Here is a 19227-nt window from a genome sequence, read left to right on the forward strand (position 1 = left end):
AAGGTAAAAAAGGTAAAGGAAGAAGAAGAAGAAGAGGAGGAGTTTGGATTTGATATCCCGCCTTTCACTCACTTTAAGGAGTCTCAAAGCGGCTAACATTCTCCTTTCCCTTCCTCCCCCACAACAAACACTCTGTGAGGTGAGTGGGGCTGAGAGACTTCAGAGAAGTGTGACTAGCCCAAGGTCACCCAGCAGCTGCATGTGGAGGAGCGGAGATGCGAACCCGGTTCCCCAGATTACCAGACTACCGCTCTCAACCGCTACACCACACTGGCTCTCTGGGACCCCTGGACAGTTAAGTCTAGTCAAAGGCGACTGTGGGCTTGTGGCGCTCATCTTGCTTTCAGGCCAAGGGAGCCAGCATTTGTCCATAGACAGCTTTTTGGGTCATGTGGTCAGCATGACTAAACCACTTCTAGCACAACGGAACACAGTGATGGAAACCAGGATGCATGGAAACGCCATTTACCTTCCTGCTAAAGCAGTACCTATTTATCTACTTGCACTGGCCTGCTTTCGAACTGCTAGGTTGGCAGGAGCAGGGACCGAGCAACGGGAGCTCACCCCGTCACAGGGATTCGAACCGCCGACCTTCCAATCAGCAAGCCCAAGAGGCTCAGTGGTTGAGACCACAGCGCCACCTGCTCCCCACGATCAGTTTAACAGTGTAGTAAGCACTACTCATACTCAGTGCTACTCATACCCAGCAAGGTACATTACAATTCACAGCAACAATAGCTAGTTCAGGACCCACCCTATGCTTGTAACTGTAATTTGTTCTAAACTGTTTTTATTTATTTTTAAAAAATTGCTGTAAACTGCTGTAGGACCTTTTGGTGCAGAGCAAGTGAGAAATCAAATAATCAATTTCAAACTCAGACAAAAAAACAAATGAGAACAGAAAAGATTTATGGATTTTTGATGGAATTAGCAGCTGTCCTTCTAAGGTCTTTATTGGACTAAATTTCGGTGTGTTGTGGCATCACTGAAAAGAATGTGTAAATACATGCAAAAAACTAGCACCCCTCATTCTTACCTCAGGTAAAACATTATTATTTGTAATGCCTGCATACATAAATATTTGCAACACATATTTGTATGAAAGCTTTGTTTGTATTTATATATTTAAGAAATAAGCGCCTATCTGAGCATGATCCCCCATACCTGATAATTATCCAGACCTGAATATAGAGGTTCTGTTTAGACATCATGGCTAGTAGCACTGAGGTCCTCATTTTTCCTTAATCTTGCCATGTATTTAACTGTAGGGCCATAGTGCTTTATGAAAGGGTATTCTTCAAATTTTTTGTACATTCAATAATGGCCATATACAATGGTCTCAGCTAAATTTTCAATAAGAATCGTCCTTAAACTACTTCATGTCCCGCTTAACATAAACACTCAAAAGTCACTCACTCCCATCTATGCACATGGCTTTTACTACCTTGCAAGAATCCTCTTATAGATCTTTCTCAAAGTAAGGATAAAAATTTAAAAAGCACTCACTTGGTTCATTTAGATCTGCCTCATCTGTATCTGTAAATGAAAAGGCCTCATTAAACATAAACTGCAGTGTCCATTTGTTTAAAATATAAATAAGTGCAGGGATATTAACAACAAAATACATTTGCCAGTTACTGTGGGGAGCCATTTCCTCCCATTGTTTTCCTGGTCATCCTGTTTTGCCACATTTGTTGCCAACTTCTAAGCATATTTATGGCCTGCTGTTGCTGTGACTACCAGCTAAACACCAATATTTAACAAATACAATGTTGCCTTCTTCCCCCTTTTACTCTTTACTGATAGCCACGCACGCACAAAATGCAGCAAAGGAACGCCCAGTGAAAGGCAAGCAGGTGGCTTAAATTCATATCTGGTGGCTGTCATTTCAATAATTTAAGATGCATTTTAAAGAGACATTAAGGGAATATAAACAAATGCGATCTACAACAAAGTGTTGCAGTATGGGGTGCTCCCACCAAGATTCCAGCCAGCCAGGTAGCTGCTGTTGTCTGGCATCATCCATTCCATTTCTCTCCCCCCACCAAGTAGGGGATGGTGTGGCAGGCATGCTATTGGACAATTATGGGGGGGAGTGTTCTTCCCTGGGGGTTCCCTCTGACCTTTAATACATTCCTCTCATATGTGAATGGGGCTGTTTCAGCTATATAAAGATTCACACTAGAAAATAAATTCACTGTTAATATATAGAATAGGTTAAAATATAGAATGATTCAATTACTGACCAGATTTGCTTTCAGAGCTGCTTTCCGAGTCGCTTTGGGAACTGTCGTTACCTTGACAAAATGAAAATCTATTTAGCCTTGGCAATTTTGAAACAATGATTTAACATTAAGCTTTACTTTTTAAATGGTGCAGTTAAGACCGCAACACAAGGTGGTAATACTAATAATACTAATACTAATACTAATACTAATAATAATAATAATAATAATAATAATAATAGTTTGATCTGCAGGCATGTCTGTCCAAAGTCTGTTTTGGGGGCCTAATCCAGCCCCCCTGGGGCAGTTTATTTATTGGACTCAAATCCTAAAAAAAGGTCAACAAGTTCAATCCTAAAAATTGCTCAACAACTTTGGGGTAAAACCATCAAAAAGTTCAACAACTTCAACCCTAAAAAAAGGTCAAAAACTTTGGTCGGCCCCCATGCACATTCACTTCATCACATCTGGCCCTCTTAGAAAAAAGTTTGGGCACCCCTGTTATACTGTAACACAACCCCAATACACTGTAGTGCCGCTCTGCAAAAAGTATTCTACCAGCTCTTCTGAAAGAGGTTGTAGAATAAGACCTGCACCAGCCACTGGTACTTCCAGGAGGCTGGGGAAGAGACTATCATTGGCCTATCCAACATTTTTGCTGCTGCAAGCAAGGATACTAGCGGCAGCTGTTATGTCATCTAGCCTGGTGAGAGGACCACTTCCCCTCTGACCTGTCTTTAAGCCAGGCTCCTCGGAGTGCAGGAAGCCCAGTATCAGTGTCAGTTAACTCTTTATGTACTTAAATCTAGACTGTTGGGTTGTTGTTGTTGTTGTTTGGTAATATTGAATTTATTCTTTGTTTGTTCAGCTTTTTAGATTATTGGTAGCATTTTCCAACTTCCATTAAAACGCACATGTATTTGATATATCATTATGAGCATATTTACCCAAATTGTTTTCCTGAGCAGAATCTTCATCTTTAGAACTGCTACTATCTGTTTTGAGGAGATAAAATATCAGTTGGGAATTCAGCACACAGTATCTTTCCCCACCTTTTCCCAAACACGGGGGAATAAATGAAGTTTATTCCACAGACTCATGGGCTAGTTGTGTAACTCTGGGAATGATTCCAGCTCAACGTTTTGCCCCTATCCCCAAAATAATTGCAGTCGCAGACCTCTAAGCAAGTACCTTCCATTCATAAGAATTAGCTGATCAAGGCATCGTTCCTCTTCGCTTTTTTAGCAAAAAGTTGGCTATTCCCAACCCTGCCCTGGGAATAATTCTGCTGCTCAAGGCAACATTCAAAAGAAAGTTGACGGGCAAGAACCTGGGCCTGCGTAATTAGCCTCAAGGCATATCCTTAGTGTTTTCAGGAGGAAGTCAACTTGGCTATTATTCTGCAATGCACAGTAGCAACTTGATATGTGATTAGCTCATCTTTTAGTTTAGTACATGTTAAACTTGGGTCTTAATCCTTGCTAAATCCTTGTAATCTTTGTCTACATAAAGTAAAAGGGCAATCAATATTTTTAATTTGTTTGTTTGCTTGCTTGTCTGTTTCAAAAGTGTACATGCCACCCTGTCATTTAATTTTTTTCCAGAGCAGTGCACATAATCAGAAAACAATAGAAGAACAACGAGGCAGCTCTTGGGACAACATATGTTGTTAGCTCCAGTCACAACCCAGGTGTATTTTAGCTGCCATACTTTTCAGACTTCTGCTGCAGCAACTGTAATTTATAGCAGCTTCATGCACGTATGCATATATTAACTGTTCTAACAAAGAAGAAAAACATTTTTTAAAAAAGATATTTATTAAAGTTTTCAAATTTAATACAATAAAAAAAGAATCAAAAAAGAAAAAGCAAAAAAGTTTAAAAAATACTTATTTTTCAATAACATATTTCCCTGACCTCCTCATGCCTCCCCTTCTTGTATTCCAATTCAAATTGTTAGTTCAGCAAATCCTTATCCGTAATTTTTAACCTATTTCTATACCCCCTTTTTTTTCCCCATATCACTCGAAGCATTACAGCTAGAAACTCCTTAAATTCTATCCGACATCATTCAACATTCATTAATTTTACAATTTTTCTGTAAATAGTCCTTAAATTTATTCCAATCTTCTTCCGCCGACTCTTCTCCCTGGTCACGGATTCTGCCAGTCATTTCTGCCAATCCCATGCAGTCAATCATCTTCATCTGCCATTCTTCCAGTGTGGGTAAATCTTGCGTCTTCCAATATTTTGCAATAAGTGTCCTTGCTGCTGTCGTAGCATACATAAAGAAAGTTCTATCCTTCTTTGGCACCAATTGGCCGACCATGCCCAGGAGAAAGGCCTCTGGTTTCTTCAGGAAGGTATATTTAAATACCTTTTTCAATTCATTATAGATCATTTCCCAGAAAGCCTTAATCTTAGGGCACGTCCACCAAAGGTGAAAGAATGTACCTTCATTTTCTTTGCATTTCCAACATTTATTATCGGGCAAATGGTAGATTTTTGCTAGCTTGACTGGGGTCATGTACCACCTGTATATCATTTTCATAATATTTTCTCTTAAGGCATTACATGCCGTAAATTTCATACCGGTGGTCCACAACTGTTCCCAGTCAGCAAACATAATATTATGTCCAACATCTTGTGCCCATTTAATCATAGCAGATTTGACCGTCTCATCCTGAGTATTCCATTTCAACAGCAAGTTATACATCTTTGACAAAATCTTAGTTTTGGATTCTAACAGTTCTGTTTCCAATTTAGATTTTTCCACCTGGAAGCCGACTTTCTTATCTAAATTGTAAGCCTCCATTATCTGATAATAATGAAGCCAATCTCGCACTTTATCTTTTAATTTCTCAAAACTCTGCAGTTTCAGTCTATCTCCTTCTTGTTCCAAAATTTCCCAATATTTCGGCCATTTGGCCTCCATATTGAGCTTTTTCTGAGCTTTTGCTTCCATTGGTGACAACCACCTTGGGGTTTTATTCTCCAATAAGTCCTTATATCTAATCCAAACATTAAACAATGCTTTCCTGACAATATGGTTTTTGAATGCTTTATGTACTTTAACCTTGTCATACCACAGATATGCATGCCACCCAAAAACGTTGTTAAAACCTTCTAAATCCAAAATGTCTGTGTTCTCAAGAAGCAGCCAGTCTTTCAACCAGCAGAACGCTGCTGATTCATAATAATGTTTAAAGTCTGGCAGGGCAAATCCACCCCTTTCCTTTGGATCAGTTAATATCTTAAATTTTATTCTGGGCTTCTTGCCCTGCCAAACAAATCTAGAAATATCTTTCTGCCACTTCTTGAAACAGTCCATCTTGTCCACAATTTGCAGTGTTTGAAACAAAAACAACATTCTAGGCAATACATTCATCTTTATGACTGCAATTCGACCCAACAAGGAAAGCTTCAAATTTGACCAAATTTCTAAATCTTTTTTCACTTCCATCCAACATTTTTCATAGTTATCTTTAAACAAATTCCCATTTTTAGCTGTCATATTAATCCCCAGGTATTTCACTTTCTTAACCACAGTCAAACCTGTTTCATTCTGAAACTTCTCTCTTTCAGTCAATGTTAAATTTTTCTCTAAAACCTTAGTTTTTAACTTGTTCAATTTGAATCCTGCCACCTGACCAAATTCTTGAATTAGTTCTAAAACTCTTTTAGTACTAGATTCTGGCTCCTGTAACGTCAAAACTAGGTCATCTGCAAATGCTCTCAGTTTATACTGTTTAGCTCCGACCTGTATACCTTTAACCAACCGGTCCCTTCTAATCATGTTCAGCAGGACCTCCAGGACCGATATAAAAAGCAATGGGGAAATTGGGCACCCCTGTCGTGTCCCTTTTTCTATCTTAAATTGTTCCGTAACCACGTTATTTACAATTAATTTTGCCTTTTGTTCAGAATATATTGCACCTATACCATTCTCAAAACCTTGACCTACCCCCATACCCTGTAAGTTCTTTTTCATAAAACTCCAAGAAATATTGTCAAAAGCTTTCTCCGCATCCACAAATATCAGAACTGCTTTAGTATTTATATTCACTTCTAGCTTTTCCAAAATGTCAATTATATTCCTCAGGTTATCAGATAGATGTCTTCCCGGTAGAAAGCCTGCTTGGTCCTTATGAATCTCTTCAATCAATACTTTTTTCAGTCTCTTAGCCAAAATATCAGCAAAAATTTTGTAATCCACATTTAGTAAGGATATGGGACGGTAGTTCTTAAGTTGAGTCTTTTCAGTCTCCGTTTTCGGTATAAGTGTAATATAAGCCTCTTCCCACGATTCTGGTGCCCTTTTCCCTTCCAAAATTTCATTGCAGACTTCCTTCAAAGGTTGTAATAACCACTCTTTCAAAGATCTGTAATATCTGGAAGTCAGCACATCCGGTCCTGGAGACTTGCCTAATTGCATATTTTGAATGGCCCCTTTTATCTCCTGGTCAGATATTTTACAATTCAACATTAGTTTACTTTCTTGTGAGATTTTTTGTAATCCATTTGTTTTCAAAAATCGGTCAATGTCCATTTCATTCTGTGGCCCTTGTGCATATAATTGTTTGAAGTACTTCTGGAAGCAATCTCAGTTGGATTATGTATGTCTTTTCCTTCTACTTCCAAATTTGTAATAGTATTTAGTTTTTGTCTTTTTTTCAATTGCCAAGCCAATAGTTTCCCACATTTATTCGCTGATTCAAATGTCTTCTGTCTCATTTGTTTAATTTTCCATTCTATTTCCTGATTCATCAATTCCATATATTGTACTTGATATAATTTTATTTCTCTCAAGATCTCCTGCGACTTTGGCTTTACTCTCAGTTTTTTCTCCCCTTCTTTTATTTTCTCCAAAATTTTATCTTTTTTCTCATTTCGGCTTCTCTTCTTTATTGCGTTCTGTTGTATCAAAAACCCTCTCATCACAGCTTTACTTGCATCCCAGATTACTCTTTTTTCAACATTGGTAGTCATATTTATTTCAAAATAGTCTCTCAAAGTTTTTTGGGCCTTTTTATATACTTCTTCATCTCTAAATAGGGTGTCATTCATCCTCCATCTAAAGGAGCCGCTTGTTGTTTGCTTCATCTCCATCTTTACAGCGTTATGGTCTGAGCAAGTTTTAGGGCAGATTTCCACTTTCTTTATCTTTGGTGCCATTCCTCTAGTAATCCAAATTTGGTCAATTCTGGTCCATGTCATCTTAGCTTCAGAGAAGAAAGTTCCCTCCCTCCCCAGGGGGTTCTTAGTTCTCCAGATGTCAATCAAATCCATATTGTCAGTCAGTTCAAAGAAAGTTTTTGGTAGTCTACCATCTTTGGTGACTACCTGTTTTTGTGCCTTGTCCATGTTTGTAGATACTACTCCATTCATATCCCCCATCAAAATTATATTATAGTCCATATAGTCCAGAAAGATCTCATGCAACTTCTTAAAGAATTCAGATTTCCCCTCATTCGGTGCATACACCCCTACAATCAAAAATTTCTCTCCTTGAAATTGAATTTCAATTGCCAAATATCTTCCTTGTTCATCTTTAAAAATTAATTTCGGTAGAAATTTCTCCTTTGCATATATCACCACTCCTCTCTTTTTGACTTTATGAGACGAGATAAACTCTTGTCCCAGTCTCTTATTGATAATTATTTTCCTGTGTAGCCTCATTACATGTGTTTCCTGTAAACAAATCAAGTCCAATTGTTCTTTTCTTAGTATATGGAAAACACATTTTCTCTTTCGAGGGGAGTTAAGTCCATTACAATTCCAACTTAGAAGTTGCAGAGCCATGGTGGGTTACTTAGTTTTCGCTCCAACTGCACCGAGTTGTTGTTCTTCTTCTGTCGGTGGTGTGTCTTTCCCTGGGCCAAGGAGTCCAAATGATAAGTTTGCTATATCTAAAATTCCTTTTCCTGATGCGATTGGCTCCTCACCGGAATCCACTTCCTTCTGTAAATCCTCTTCATGATCTTTCAAAAACTTGTCTTTATCATTCACTGTCCTTATTCTTATTTTCCTTCCTTTGTATTTAAAAGATAGACCTTGGGGAAATTCCCACCTGAAGAGTATTCTATTTCTTTTCAACAGAACGACAAGATCTCTGTAATAAGTCCTTACATCCAAAATATATTTAGGTATATCCTTAAAGATCTCCACAAAAGACTCTTCAATTTCCAAAGTTCTTTGGTAGTGCAGATTCAAAATTTTGTCTCTTTCTTCTTTTGTTCTTAAGGTGATCAAACAGTCTCTTGCTTTGTTCTTTCTTTGTCTTTTACCAAGTCTAAATGCACTCACTATCTTGAATTCTTCCTTCCCCAGGTCCTGTTGCCAAAAATCTGTAAATTCTTTTGTGAGGAAGTCTGCCAGGTTGTCTTTCTCACTTTCAGGTACTGCTCTGATTCTTAAATTTCTCTCCTTTCCTTGTAATTCAATCATAGACAGTGTCAGATCGTGGTCCTCTAGTTTCTTATATACCGGTGGTATCTTCTCCTGAGTGGCAGTTGCAATTTCCTTAGCTTCCTCCGCTATCTTTCGAGTCGAGGCCGATTCCTCTAGTAGTTTTTCAATGGACTGTGTATTAGAATTCACATTCTTTCCCAGTTCATTAATACTTGTAGTGTTCAAGTCAATTTTTGCTGAGGCCTCAACTACTTGTTTATTTGTTTCTGCTACTTGTTTGTTTGTCTCTGCTACCTGTTTAGTTAAATTTTCCAAGGATTCATTAATTTTGCTGAGTGCCTGAGCCAATACATCTTCAGATGACATAACTTTTGGTTTTGCTTGCAAAGCAGTAGCTCCTACTGTGCCTGCTGCTCCAGATGTTGAAGCCCTTCTCTGGTGTGTAGTATCAGTCTTGTATTGTCTGCCGGACCTGGTAGTTTTTTCCTGTGCCAGCTCTATCTTCCCTTTATCATTTGCCATAACACTCTCATGTAAAACCCAAGGTCAGTCTCACGCCTGATAGATTTGTTTTGAAGAGGAATTTTCCAGGGCTTGGTTGCTTAGTGGCTTAATTGTTATTGTAACATAGTCTCCTCTAGGGGGACACACTTCCCACTTCACTTTGCAACTTTTAAAACAAATATGGTCCTTATAAGTCCCCCGTATCCCTTAAAAGCCACAGTTTCAATGTCTTTAAAAGTTACTTTATAGTCAAAAGCAGTTCTAAAAACACTGTATCTTTCGCAGAGTTATTTCAGGATTCTTTACCCTTGACGTGCTGACAGTCTTCCCACTGATCAGCTTTCCCTGTCACAGGCAGTCCATTCCCAGGTTTTAGAGGCAGCGGATATATCTTTACTTCCCCCTTTTCTTGCAGGTAAATAATGCTCAAACTTCTCCCCCTCCGCTCCTGCAAACAGGAGGGGAACAGCTTTTTTGATGCTGAATTTTAAGCCTTTAGGTAACGTCTTTCAAAGTTACAGCTTTACAGTCTCTTTGCTTTGATCTATTTACAAAGCCGGAAAGGCAGACTTCCTGTTTGTACCTTTCCCGTTTCAGTGCCAAAATTATTCAGAATTTTCTTCAATTAATTTGCTTAAACCTACTCACGGTAGTTGCTTTAGAGTCCAATTGTCCAGAAAGAAATCAGCGCTCTCCGACCATGGCCGTGCGGCTTCACTCCGCAGAAAGGGTAGTCGACTCTCAGCCCCGCGCCACTCACCCCGTCCCGTTCCGAAGCCTTTAAAAAGGCTCCTTCGCAGCTTGGGGGGGCGCAAATGGAGCCCGCCGAGTCTCCAAGTTCACAGGCTTCACCGCCTGTGATTTTTTAGGGTCCCCGCTTCGCCGCAGCGGCAAGACCCAGTCCCGTGGAGCCGATTCCCTCCGGAGCTCAGAAGGAATCCGCCATTAGTCGCTGGCGCTGACCGGAAGAAAAACATTTTTAAGGCAGCCCCAAGACTACATCTTAAAAGTAAGTAATTGCTTTTTTAAAAGCGGAGTTTCAGTATTTTGTGCATAATTCTCTTTAAACATTCACATATTACTTTGGAAATAGTGCGGGATGGAAAATATTAAAAATGGAAGCTGCAAAAATTGCCATGAACTGGAATTAAACTTATCTAAATTGACACTTACTTCTGAGAAAGCATGCATAAGATTGGGCTGCAATCCTATATCTATTTACCTAGGAGTCAATTCCAGGGAAATGGGATTCAAAATAGTCATGTATAGAATTGCACTGTAAGCCATGGTTTCAGACAGGGAATATTCACAGGCGTGCTGGGCATTGAACCTGTGACCTTCTGCATGCAAAGCAGATGTTCTGCCACTGAGCAGAGCACTTTCTCCATGAAAATCAACCCACAACAAACATAAATGTTTCTTGTTTAAAAGGCAGTGGTGACTTTTTAAAGTTCCAGTGAAGCATCAGTGTAAAATGTTGACCACAAATCCACTGTTTGCAATCATGGGACCATTAACTTCAGAAGTATTACTTCAGGAATTAACAGGATTACTATAGAATAGGATGTTTCAAAAATTACAGCTTAATTTCAAATACATTTATAAGAATACATAACAGAGCTCTGCAGGAAGAACAACAGTGATAAAACATTAGAAAAACAAAATAAAACGTTTCAGAGACCTGACATTGGTGCAGCATTTAATACAACCGTGCTATTACATGATCCACATCTATTTCAACAGAATTAATGATTCTTTAAAACAAATCTACTGGGGGGGAAATGATAGGCTTTCAAAAATTAGTTACCTTTATCATCCAAAGCTGAAACTTCAGATTCACTGGAAAATAAAGAACATGTAAACATTATTATTTTTTGTTACTGCAGAACTAAAATATGAGCTCTCCTATAGCATTTTTGAAGCATTAAATAATTGTTCAACTGAGTCACAAACATAATAGTGAATACATTCATTCATTAACCATTTCTGTGTTGTCCATCACATAAAGCTATACTGTAACAACCATATTAACAAGAGAAGTCTATGAATAAGTTGTCTGTTTAGGAGAGTGAATGTGCAGGATTCTTATATTTACTACCCTTTATCCCCTCCACAGTCCTGTTTCTGCGCTAGCATGACTAGAACAGAGAGTCAAAGCTCAGCAACATCAATACAAGGCTTTGTACATCAATCCTGCTGATTGAGGAATCAGTGTGTGACAAGGGCCTGCCCTTGAGGCCTGGTGAAGTGATGCCTCAGGCAACAGGGTCCACTGGGGCAGCACATCCCAATGTTGATCTTTCTTTCTCCCTCTCCCTGAGTTCCACTATAGATCTTCCCTGACCATCCTTAGTTCCTGATAGGGAAGGAGGCGCCATTTTGGGGTCCGCCCCAGGTGCCCAGTGTTAAGTTGTGGGTGAACATATCAGACGACACAGCGATTCTTCAAACAGCTGTTTATTCACAGGCCAGAACAGAACTGAACTGAAGGGTTCAGCCAGCCTGCTTATATAGAGCTCCACTACAACGCAACAGTAACCACTTTCTGTAACCATCCAATCACTGAACGTCACTTTCAATCCCTTATTTGCATATGTGGACCTGAGTGAAAACTATCTACAGTATCCCCCTGCTGGCCCAGGGTGAGAACTTCAGTACATAACACCCAGGACTCTGCCTCCAACAAAGCAACTCTCTCTCTCTCTCTCTCTCTCTCTCTCTCTCTCTCTCTTTCACCCTACTGACTCTCTCTAAGCTTACAGCCACTTCACCCTCCTCCAAATGAGTAGGAAGAAATAACGCCAAATTTATAAGATCTCTGTAATCATCTAAACCAGGATTGGGACTGTACTGGGATGCTACTTGAATATTCTGGTTCAGCTTTCATGGTGCAGATGCCCCTGGCAAAAAAGCCGATGTAAATATACTCTGAGCCAGAATGTAAACATTACACCCCACCCCACCCTTTCCCGAATGCATCCTATTCCTTTGGCAAACCTGTATTTTATTTTTTTAAGGAAAAGGGTCAACTTACACCAGCATAAGCCCTCAAATATGGGTGTTCTAAGGAAGTGGCGGGGACAAGATCAGGCAAGGGCTAACTCTGTTTAGCTCTGTCACATGACCTGGCAGCCCAACATAACACAAAAAGTGTGCTGTAGATCAAACTCTATTTTAAAGGCTTGCTTTCCCTCTGCCAGGCATAGACCAGCTTAGCCAGCTGTAGCCCCGCTCCTGAACGGAGTCTCGATATGCCGTATGTACTTTAAGCCAGGTTCCCATTCTTAGAATTACCGTATTTTTCGCTCTATAACACACACCCGACCATAACACACACATAGTTTTTAGAGGAGGAAAATCCGTAGGCATGCCACCCGTAGGCATTCCCTCCATAACACGCACAGACATTTCCCCTTAATTTCTAGGAGGAAAAAAAGTGAGTGTTATGGTGCAAAAAATACGGTACTTCCTTAATATGCAGCTTAATCCTGTTAATTGTGGCTTTCTTAAATTGCTATTTTTATTTCAGTGTGCCTTTTCTTCCACATCTCTACACATTTAAACACGCACTGCATCTTGGGTTTCTGTTGCTCATGCCTGAAGTTTTATCACCAAGTCATTTTGGGTTTTGCAACAAAACGGCCACTGCAACTGAAAAAATAAAGCTATCTAGCCACAAAACAGACACATAGAAATGGTATTTTCTTTCCTAGGAAACCAAAGAAGAAAACAGTAGTGAAGGGTAGGGCAGAAGAAGACCTGTCATTTTGAGTGCCTTGTTTGTTTGTTTTCTCCAAAACATCAATAAGCATTATAGCACTGATTAAAAATGAAACAACGGAACCTTTGTCTTAGCTTGAATGTAATTCTCTCAAAATGCGTTGTCACAAATATTAAATGTTGCCATTTCATGCATTATGTTCCTGCAGGTGGCGATTTTAAACTAAAGGTATATCTAGTTTTGTAGTTCTGTGCATGGTTTCCTGCTGATACTTATTCAGGTGGGGGGGGAGGCAGATTACAAAATATCAATCCATTGCATACTGGCATTGTATAAAAGTGTTGGATATAAAAATACACAGTCACAGCCTCAGAAGAACAAAGTTAAGAGCTGACAATCAGAGAATGTTTAAGACAGTTAGTTCTACAATATTCAGCTAAATTGCTGTTCAGATACATCTGAATATAGTATAAATTATATTCAGATATACTGGCTTTTCAAGAGGATTAGACAAATTCATGGAGGGTACAATTCTCAGTGGCTACTAGTCATGATAGCTATACTCTGCCTCCACGGTCAGAGACAAGTATGTTTCTGAATGCCCATTGCTGGAAACTGTGGGGAGGGATAGTGCTCTTGTGAATGCGACCTGCTTGCTGGTTTCCCATAGGCCTCTTGTTGGCTTTTCATTTTCAGCTTTGTATTCTTGTTATTTAAAAAGTGCATCTAGATGTTCTGCTAGGAGTAAGGTGCCATTTAGCTCCGATCTTTCATATCTCTGTTTCCTAACACTGCTAGGGAAACAATAAGCTTCAGAAAAACTGATAGCTGATCACATTTACCTGAAAGTCTGATAGTCAACTCTATGAACCGTTTGAGACTTATGACTAAGCTTTCCATCTGCAAATAATGATACAAACTTAGGAGTGCCTTGCACGCTTTTGTTTTCCTTCTATGCCAGTTAACTGTTTATGTGACTGCTTGCATGAGATAACAAATGAAAGACGATGTGTGCACCAGAATTATGGTTACGTTGTGTTTGAATTTCATTTCTCCCCCCCACACACACACATAATTTTTTAATTCATTATAAAATAACACTATTTTACAACACTGCAAAATATTTATTCAAATTATTTATCCACTTGGACAACAGTGTTTCGCAAACCACAGATCTGTCTACAGCTTAATCTAGAAATAATAAAAGCACACTTACAAAAAGAAAAGGATGCCGTTGAATGTTGTTTGTTTTTCTATTGAATATAGCAGTATTCAACTATGTTTTCGTCAGAGAAGACCCACTGAAATTAATGGACCCGATTACATTAGGTGCATTAGTTCTAATGAGTATACTCTGAGTAAGCCTCAGTTGAATACAATCTTTTAAGGGATCTATCCTACGTATGGGAAGCCAGCACAATCTACAACTACGTAAGTGATTTAATAAACAAAAAATGATAATGAATAAACTTTATTGTCAATATGGAAGTGTCCATCAAGACTGCTCTTGCACAAAACCTCTGTATCAAATGAACAGAAGAGGCTACAAGAGTAGGGTCAAAAACTGGCAGATAAGGTCGCAATGTCTGCCAGGGTGAGCAGATCTCCAGCTCAGCTGGGGTTCTGTGGCTCAGCTAGTGATATGCTGAAGCTGGATGAGCTGAGCTTGATATAAGTCCCAAAAGAGAGGCATTCCAGCAGCATGGTGGAGGTAGGACCATAAATGTTCCTAGGCCCATTCAGCCCAGTCACATGACTTGGCAACCTGGTGGAGAACACTATTTTCTTGCATCTGCCAGGCTTAGGCAGAGGAGCAGCAGCAGCACTAGTGCTGAACAGGATTTAGCTCTGCAATGACTTTATGTCATCTTGCTTTTCACCAGCTTCTGGTGCATAGGATTGCTTCCAAAGTGAGATAATACTGAAGTATGTGGTTTGAAACCTGAGTTGTCAGCCCTCTGTGTATTATAAAGAGATACACAGAATGACATGCTTGATAATGACCTAACTCTGACTCATGGCAGTATCTAATGATTTTATGAGGATCATAAATGTAAAAGAAACAGTAAGCTTTTAATCTTTCCAGCTGGAGAGGAAAAACTAGAGGCCTAAAACACACACACAAAAGAATAGGCCCCAAATTACTGGGGGCAGGGGGTGTTGCTTCATAGGACAAACCTATTCACGCTTTTTTTAACTGCTAAGGAACATCTTGTTTCTCCACAATTAAAACACTTTCTTAGCATTCAAAAATTGGAAAAAAAGTTTAAAATATATATACGATACAGTGGTATCTCTGGATACAAACGGGATCCGTTCCAGAGCCCCGTTCGCATCCTGAAGCGAATGCAACCCGCATCTGCGCATCTCGTGATTTGCCGTTTCCGCGCATGCAAGTGACGTCATTTTGACAGTCTGCGCATGTGCGAGCAGTGAAACCCGGAAGTAACACATTCTGTTATTTCCGGGTCGCCGCAGAGCGCAACCCAAAAGCGCTCAACCTGAAGCAACTTCAACCCGAGGTATGACTGTATATACAGAAAGCATCACCCTGTAAAACCAATTAATGAGGCCATGAAAAGCTCAATGTGTTTTTGATAAGAATCTTTGTCAGGGGCAATGAGGTATATGTTTTTGCATAATCTCCTCAGACTTTTCTCTAGAAACAATTCTCTTTGAATGAGTACTTGGCTGAGCAGCCTTGGGTAAGATGGATGTGGCTGTCTTTTTCTCAATGTTTTTATATCTTGTCTCTAGAAGTTTCTCTCTCTGACAAGGTAGCAAAAGTGATCACTTTGTGAGACAAAACAGGGTGTGAACCATGCGTATAACTAGGTGCATTAAGATGTAACCTCGAGCCATATATTTAGCAATCCTTGCATAACCAATCCTCAGGCTCCTCCCCCATGCACCATAATTCAAGATTCCCAGCAAATCCAGTCCAAAACCACATGCTCGACCAAATTACATTTGCTTTTAAGCTTGGCTCAAACCATGGTTTGGGATCCTTGTTTAATTGCAAACCATTGTTTCCTGTGTTCAAGTGCACCAGCAAAGAATGTAAGATTTGAAATAGTGGCACATCAGGTGATCAGGGATGAGAAGAGGGAAGTGGTGCATTAAACACTAAAAGATTTTAATATGACTTGTTTTATTTATATATTTATTTCAGCAATTGATGTACCACTTAACACCTTACCACTTCCTCCATGACATGCATAATTTTACACACTTCTGTCTTAGGACTCAGCTACATTCATAAATATAAAGCACTTTATATGCGTTATAACACTGTGACACCAGATGGTGCTGTGGAGTCCCGTTTTTCACCAATGGGATTTTCCTGTACAGTGGTACCTCGGGTTAGGAACTTAATTCGTTCTGGAGGTCCATTCTTAACCTGAAACTTTTCTTAACCTGAGGTACCACTTTAGCTAATGGGGCCTCCCACTGCCGCCATAGCACAATTTCTGTTCTCATCCTGAAGCAAAGTTCTTAACCTGAAACACTATTTCTGGGTTAGCGGAGTCTGTAACCTGAAGCATCTGTAACCCGAGATACCACTGTATGAAGTTTACAATTCATTTAACTGAATCGCTTCTTTGATGTGTCTAGCTCCAGCCTCACTCGCCCTTTCTCTGAAATATAGCAGCAGAACAAAGGATATAATAGTGCCGTACAGTATTTAAGCAGTATTTCCTGTCTCATACCCACCATTTGCATTTACTTTTATTTCTTCTGTTCCGCTTATTAGTAATATTGAAAGTATCACTCTTCTCAAGCAATACATCTCAGCTGCTTGAATCAAAAGTTGCAGAAGATGTGGGTCAAAAAATTTACAGACCTAGAACAGAGGTCTAGCCTAAGAAACAGTGTATGGTTATTTTGGGGGGAGAAGGGAAAGAGATGTTGCCTTCAGGCATTTCAGTAAAGAGCTGAAAAGCATCCTGACTGGCGGTAAGAACCTATTTCTTTACTTGCACCTTAAGTGCTGAATCTGAAGCTGTATAAAGGATTTCTCTAAAGGAAGGCACTACAGTATTCCAATATTCTCCTATTAGGTAAAGGAAAAACCTTTACCTTTACTGCTGATTCTTCTATTATTGGAGATTATAGTGAATAACACTTGGTATTTAAGTAGCACATTTCAAGTTCTTAAAGTTTACCTGTGCAGGTGGACTAACTACCCCAGAAGGAGCATGACATGTCCCCCACCAGAAGTACTGCCTCTCCCCTAACATCCCAGCTATGCAAATTCTGTGCAAATGAGTACAGTGGTACCTCGGGTTACATACCCTTCAGGTTACACACCGTTAAGGTTACAGACTCCACTAACCCACAAATATTACCTCAAGTTAAGAACTTTGCTTCAGGATGAGAACAGGAATCGTGCTCCAGCGGCGCGGCAGCAGCGGGAGGCCCCATTAGCTAAAGTGGTGCTTCAGGTTAAGAACAGACCTCCAGAACGAATTAAGTTCTTAACCTGAGGTACCGCTGTACTTCCATTTGTTTATCCTGAATCTCCAGCTAATTAGCTTCTTCGGTGGATGGCCCTGGGTTCTAGTATCATGAAAGAAACTTCTCCCCATCCAATTTCCCTACACAATGCATAATTTTATGCACCTCTCTCATGCTCCCATTTACCCCCAAGGCCCCCAAACCTTTCTGGAGAGAGATCATCTTGGGTAACTTTTTCTGCCTACAATATCCATTTTGAGGTGCAGTAGATCAGAATGGCGCATACCATTCCGGCAGGTGGGGGGGTCACATCCTGGATTTGTTAAGTGGTACCATGCAAGCTTTGCTTCTGATCCCTTTTCCTAAAGGATCACCAACCTTCATTTCACTTTTCCCACAGATGGAGAGTGCAAATATGTGATGTGGATATTTCTTTGTCTCTGTGCGGGTCCCTTGAAACCTACTTACACCACAACACACTTAGACCCATAGGTGAGTAGTACCATACAATCATAGAGTTGGAAGGATCCCGGAGGATCCTCTAGTCCGTGCAACTTCAGGAATCTGCAAGGGATCGAACCCACAACCTTGCTGTTCTCAGCACCACGCTCTAACCAACTGAGCTATCCAGGCTCTGGTTATCACGTCACTCTCCATTCCCCCTGGCAAGCCCTTCTGTATTCCTACCAGTCCTACCAGTCCGCAAACGCGGCCCTCTCCCCGTGCCCAGCCCTGCCTCCGGATCACGGAGGAGCAAGGCGAAATCACCGGCCCCGGGGTCGACCATTGCGCGCAGCCTTCGTCTCCATCTTCCACTCTGCCTCTCCCAAAGGCGCGCGCGCCCCGCCAGCGCCTTCCCTCAGAAGAAAGAGACGCGCCCCGCGGCTGTGGGGAGAGGGGAGCCGAGCATGGAGTGATGTGGGGAGACTTCCCCTGCCTCCGTGAAGAAGAGGGAAAGGCACAAAGAACCACAGAACACCGCCTCGCGAGCGAAGGGATCGATTCATGTCCCCCACCCCTCATTTCCCCCATCCTTGGCGACGTTGTGGAAACGTTCCCGCCATCCTCCCTCCCCTCAGTGCCAGGACTTATTATCCTCCTCGGCTTATGCAATGGCGCCCTTCTTTGTTGTTGTTGTTGTTATCGCGCCGAGCGCCGCGTGCTCCCTCAGCCGCCACGTCCAGGCGCCGGAGACGCGAGGAAGCGCGCGCGCGCGCTCCAAGCCGCTCTCCTCGCGCGCGGGGTGGGCGACCTTTGGCGCCGAAACGAGCGAGCGAGGGCTGGGCGCTGGTGCCACTCGAGCCTCGCCGAGGTACCCTCGCCTCGCTGCTGCCGCCCGCTTCCCGCGCGCTGGGCCCGGGCTCACCTGGCCTGCACCTGCCCGCACTCCTGGCCGCTGGTCATTGTGCACGGAGGCGAGGCGCTGGGGGGAAACGTCCCTCGCGCGGAGGAGGATGAGCTGCGAGGCAGCGCGCCCGGAGGGTAGGGGGCGGGCGAGGACGCATCCGGAGGGGAAGTGGCGGCTGCAGCAGCAGCTCGAGCAGGTCGAAGCCCAGCCCCGCGCGTTGGCTTGGCAACCGAGAGGCAATTATCGAAAAGGCGCGAAATCCCGAGAGGGCAGGGAAGCCGGGCGCGGTTTACTCCGCGCTTAGCTCCGAAAGGTGTTGGGTGGTCCTCGTCAGTTCAGATATGAAATGAGGGCAGTGCTTTTCCTTCTTCAAGCCCACCATGTGGGCTTCTCGACCCGATTTAGCTAGGCTCTTAGTGAATCCACAGTGAAGAGGAGAACGTCCCTGAGTGAGAGGAGAGTGTGTTTCTCCACACCACAAAAGCAAACCGCACAGCTGTAGAGTTAACACAGAATTATAGAGTTGGAAGGGACCCCCAAAGGTCATCTAGGCCAACCCCC

At 41.4% G+C, this 19227-nt stretch overlaps 1 protein-coding gene across 1 annotated transcript in view; it reads right to left on the minus strand.

Moving 5' to 3' along the window:
* Positions 1–18998, minus strand: part of LOC128414714 (uncharacterized) — a 31987-nt gene extending 12989 nt beyond the window's left edge. Inside the window, exons 1-5 of the mRNA XM_053390401.1 lie at positions 18685–18998; positions 10947–10978; positions 3173–3220; positions 2247–2297; positions 1507–1536 (exon numbers count right to left, since the gene is read on the minus strand). Of these exons, the coding sequence (XP_053246376.1) occupies positions 1507–1536; positions 2247–2297; positions 3173–3220; positions 10947–10978; positions 18685–18722 (199 nt within the window). The 5' untranslated portion in view covers positions 18723–18998. The remainder of the gene's footprint in view (positions 1–1506; positions 1537–2246; positions 2298–3172; positions 3221–10946; positions 10979–18684) is intronic.
* Between the last annotated feature and the right edge of the window lie 229 nt (positions 18999–19227).

Source organism: Podarcis raffonei, chromosome 5 (genome assembly GCF_027172205.1).
Source record: "Podarcis raffonei isolate rPodRaf1 chromosome 5, rPodRaf1.pri, whole genome shotgun sequence".
NCBI classification, from domain to species: Eukaryota; Metazoa; Chordata; class Lepidosauria; order Squamata; family Lacertidae; genus Podarcis; species Podarcis raffonei.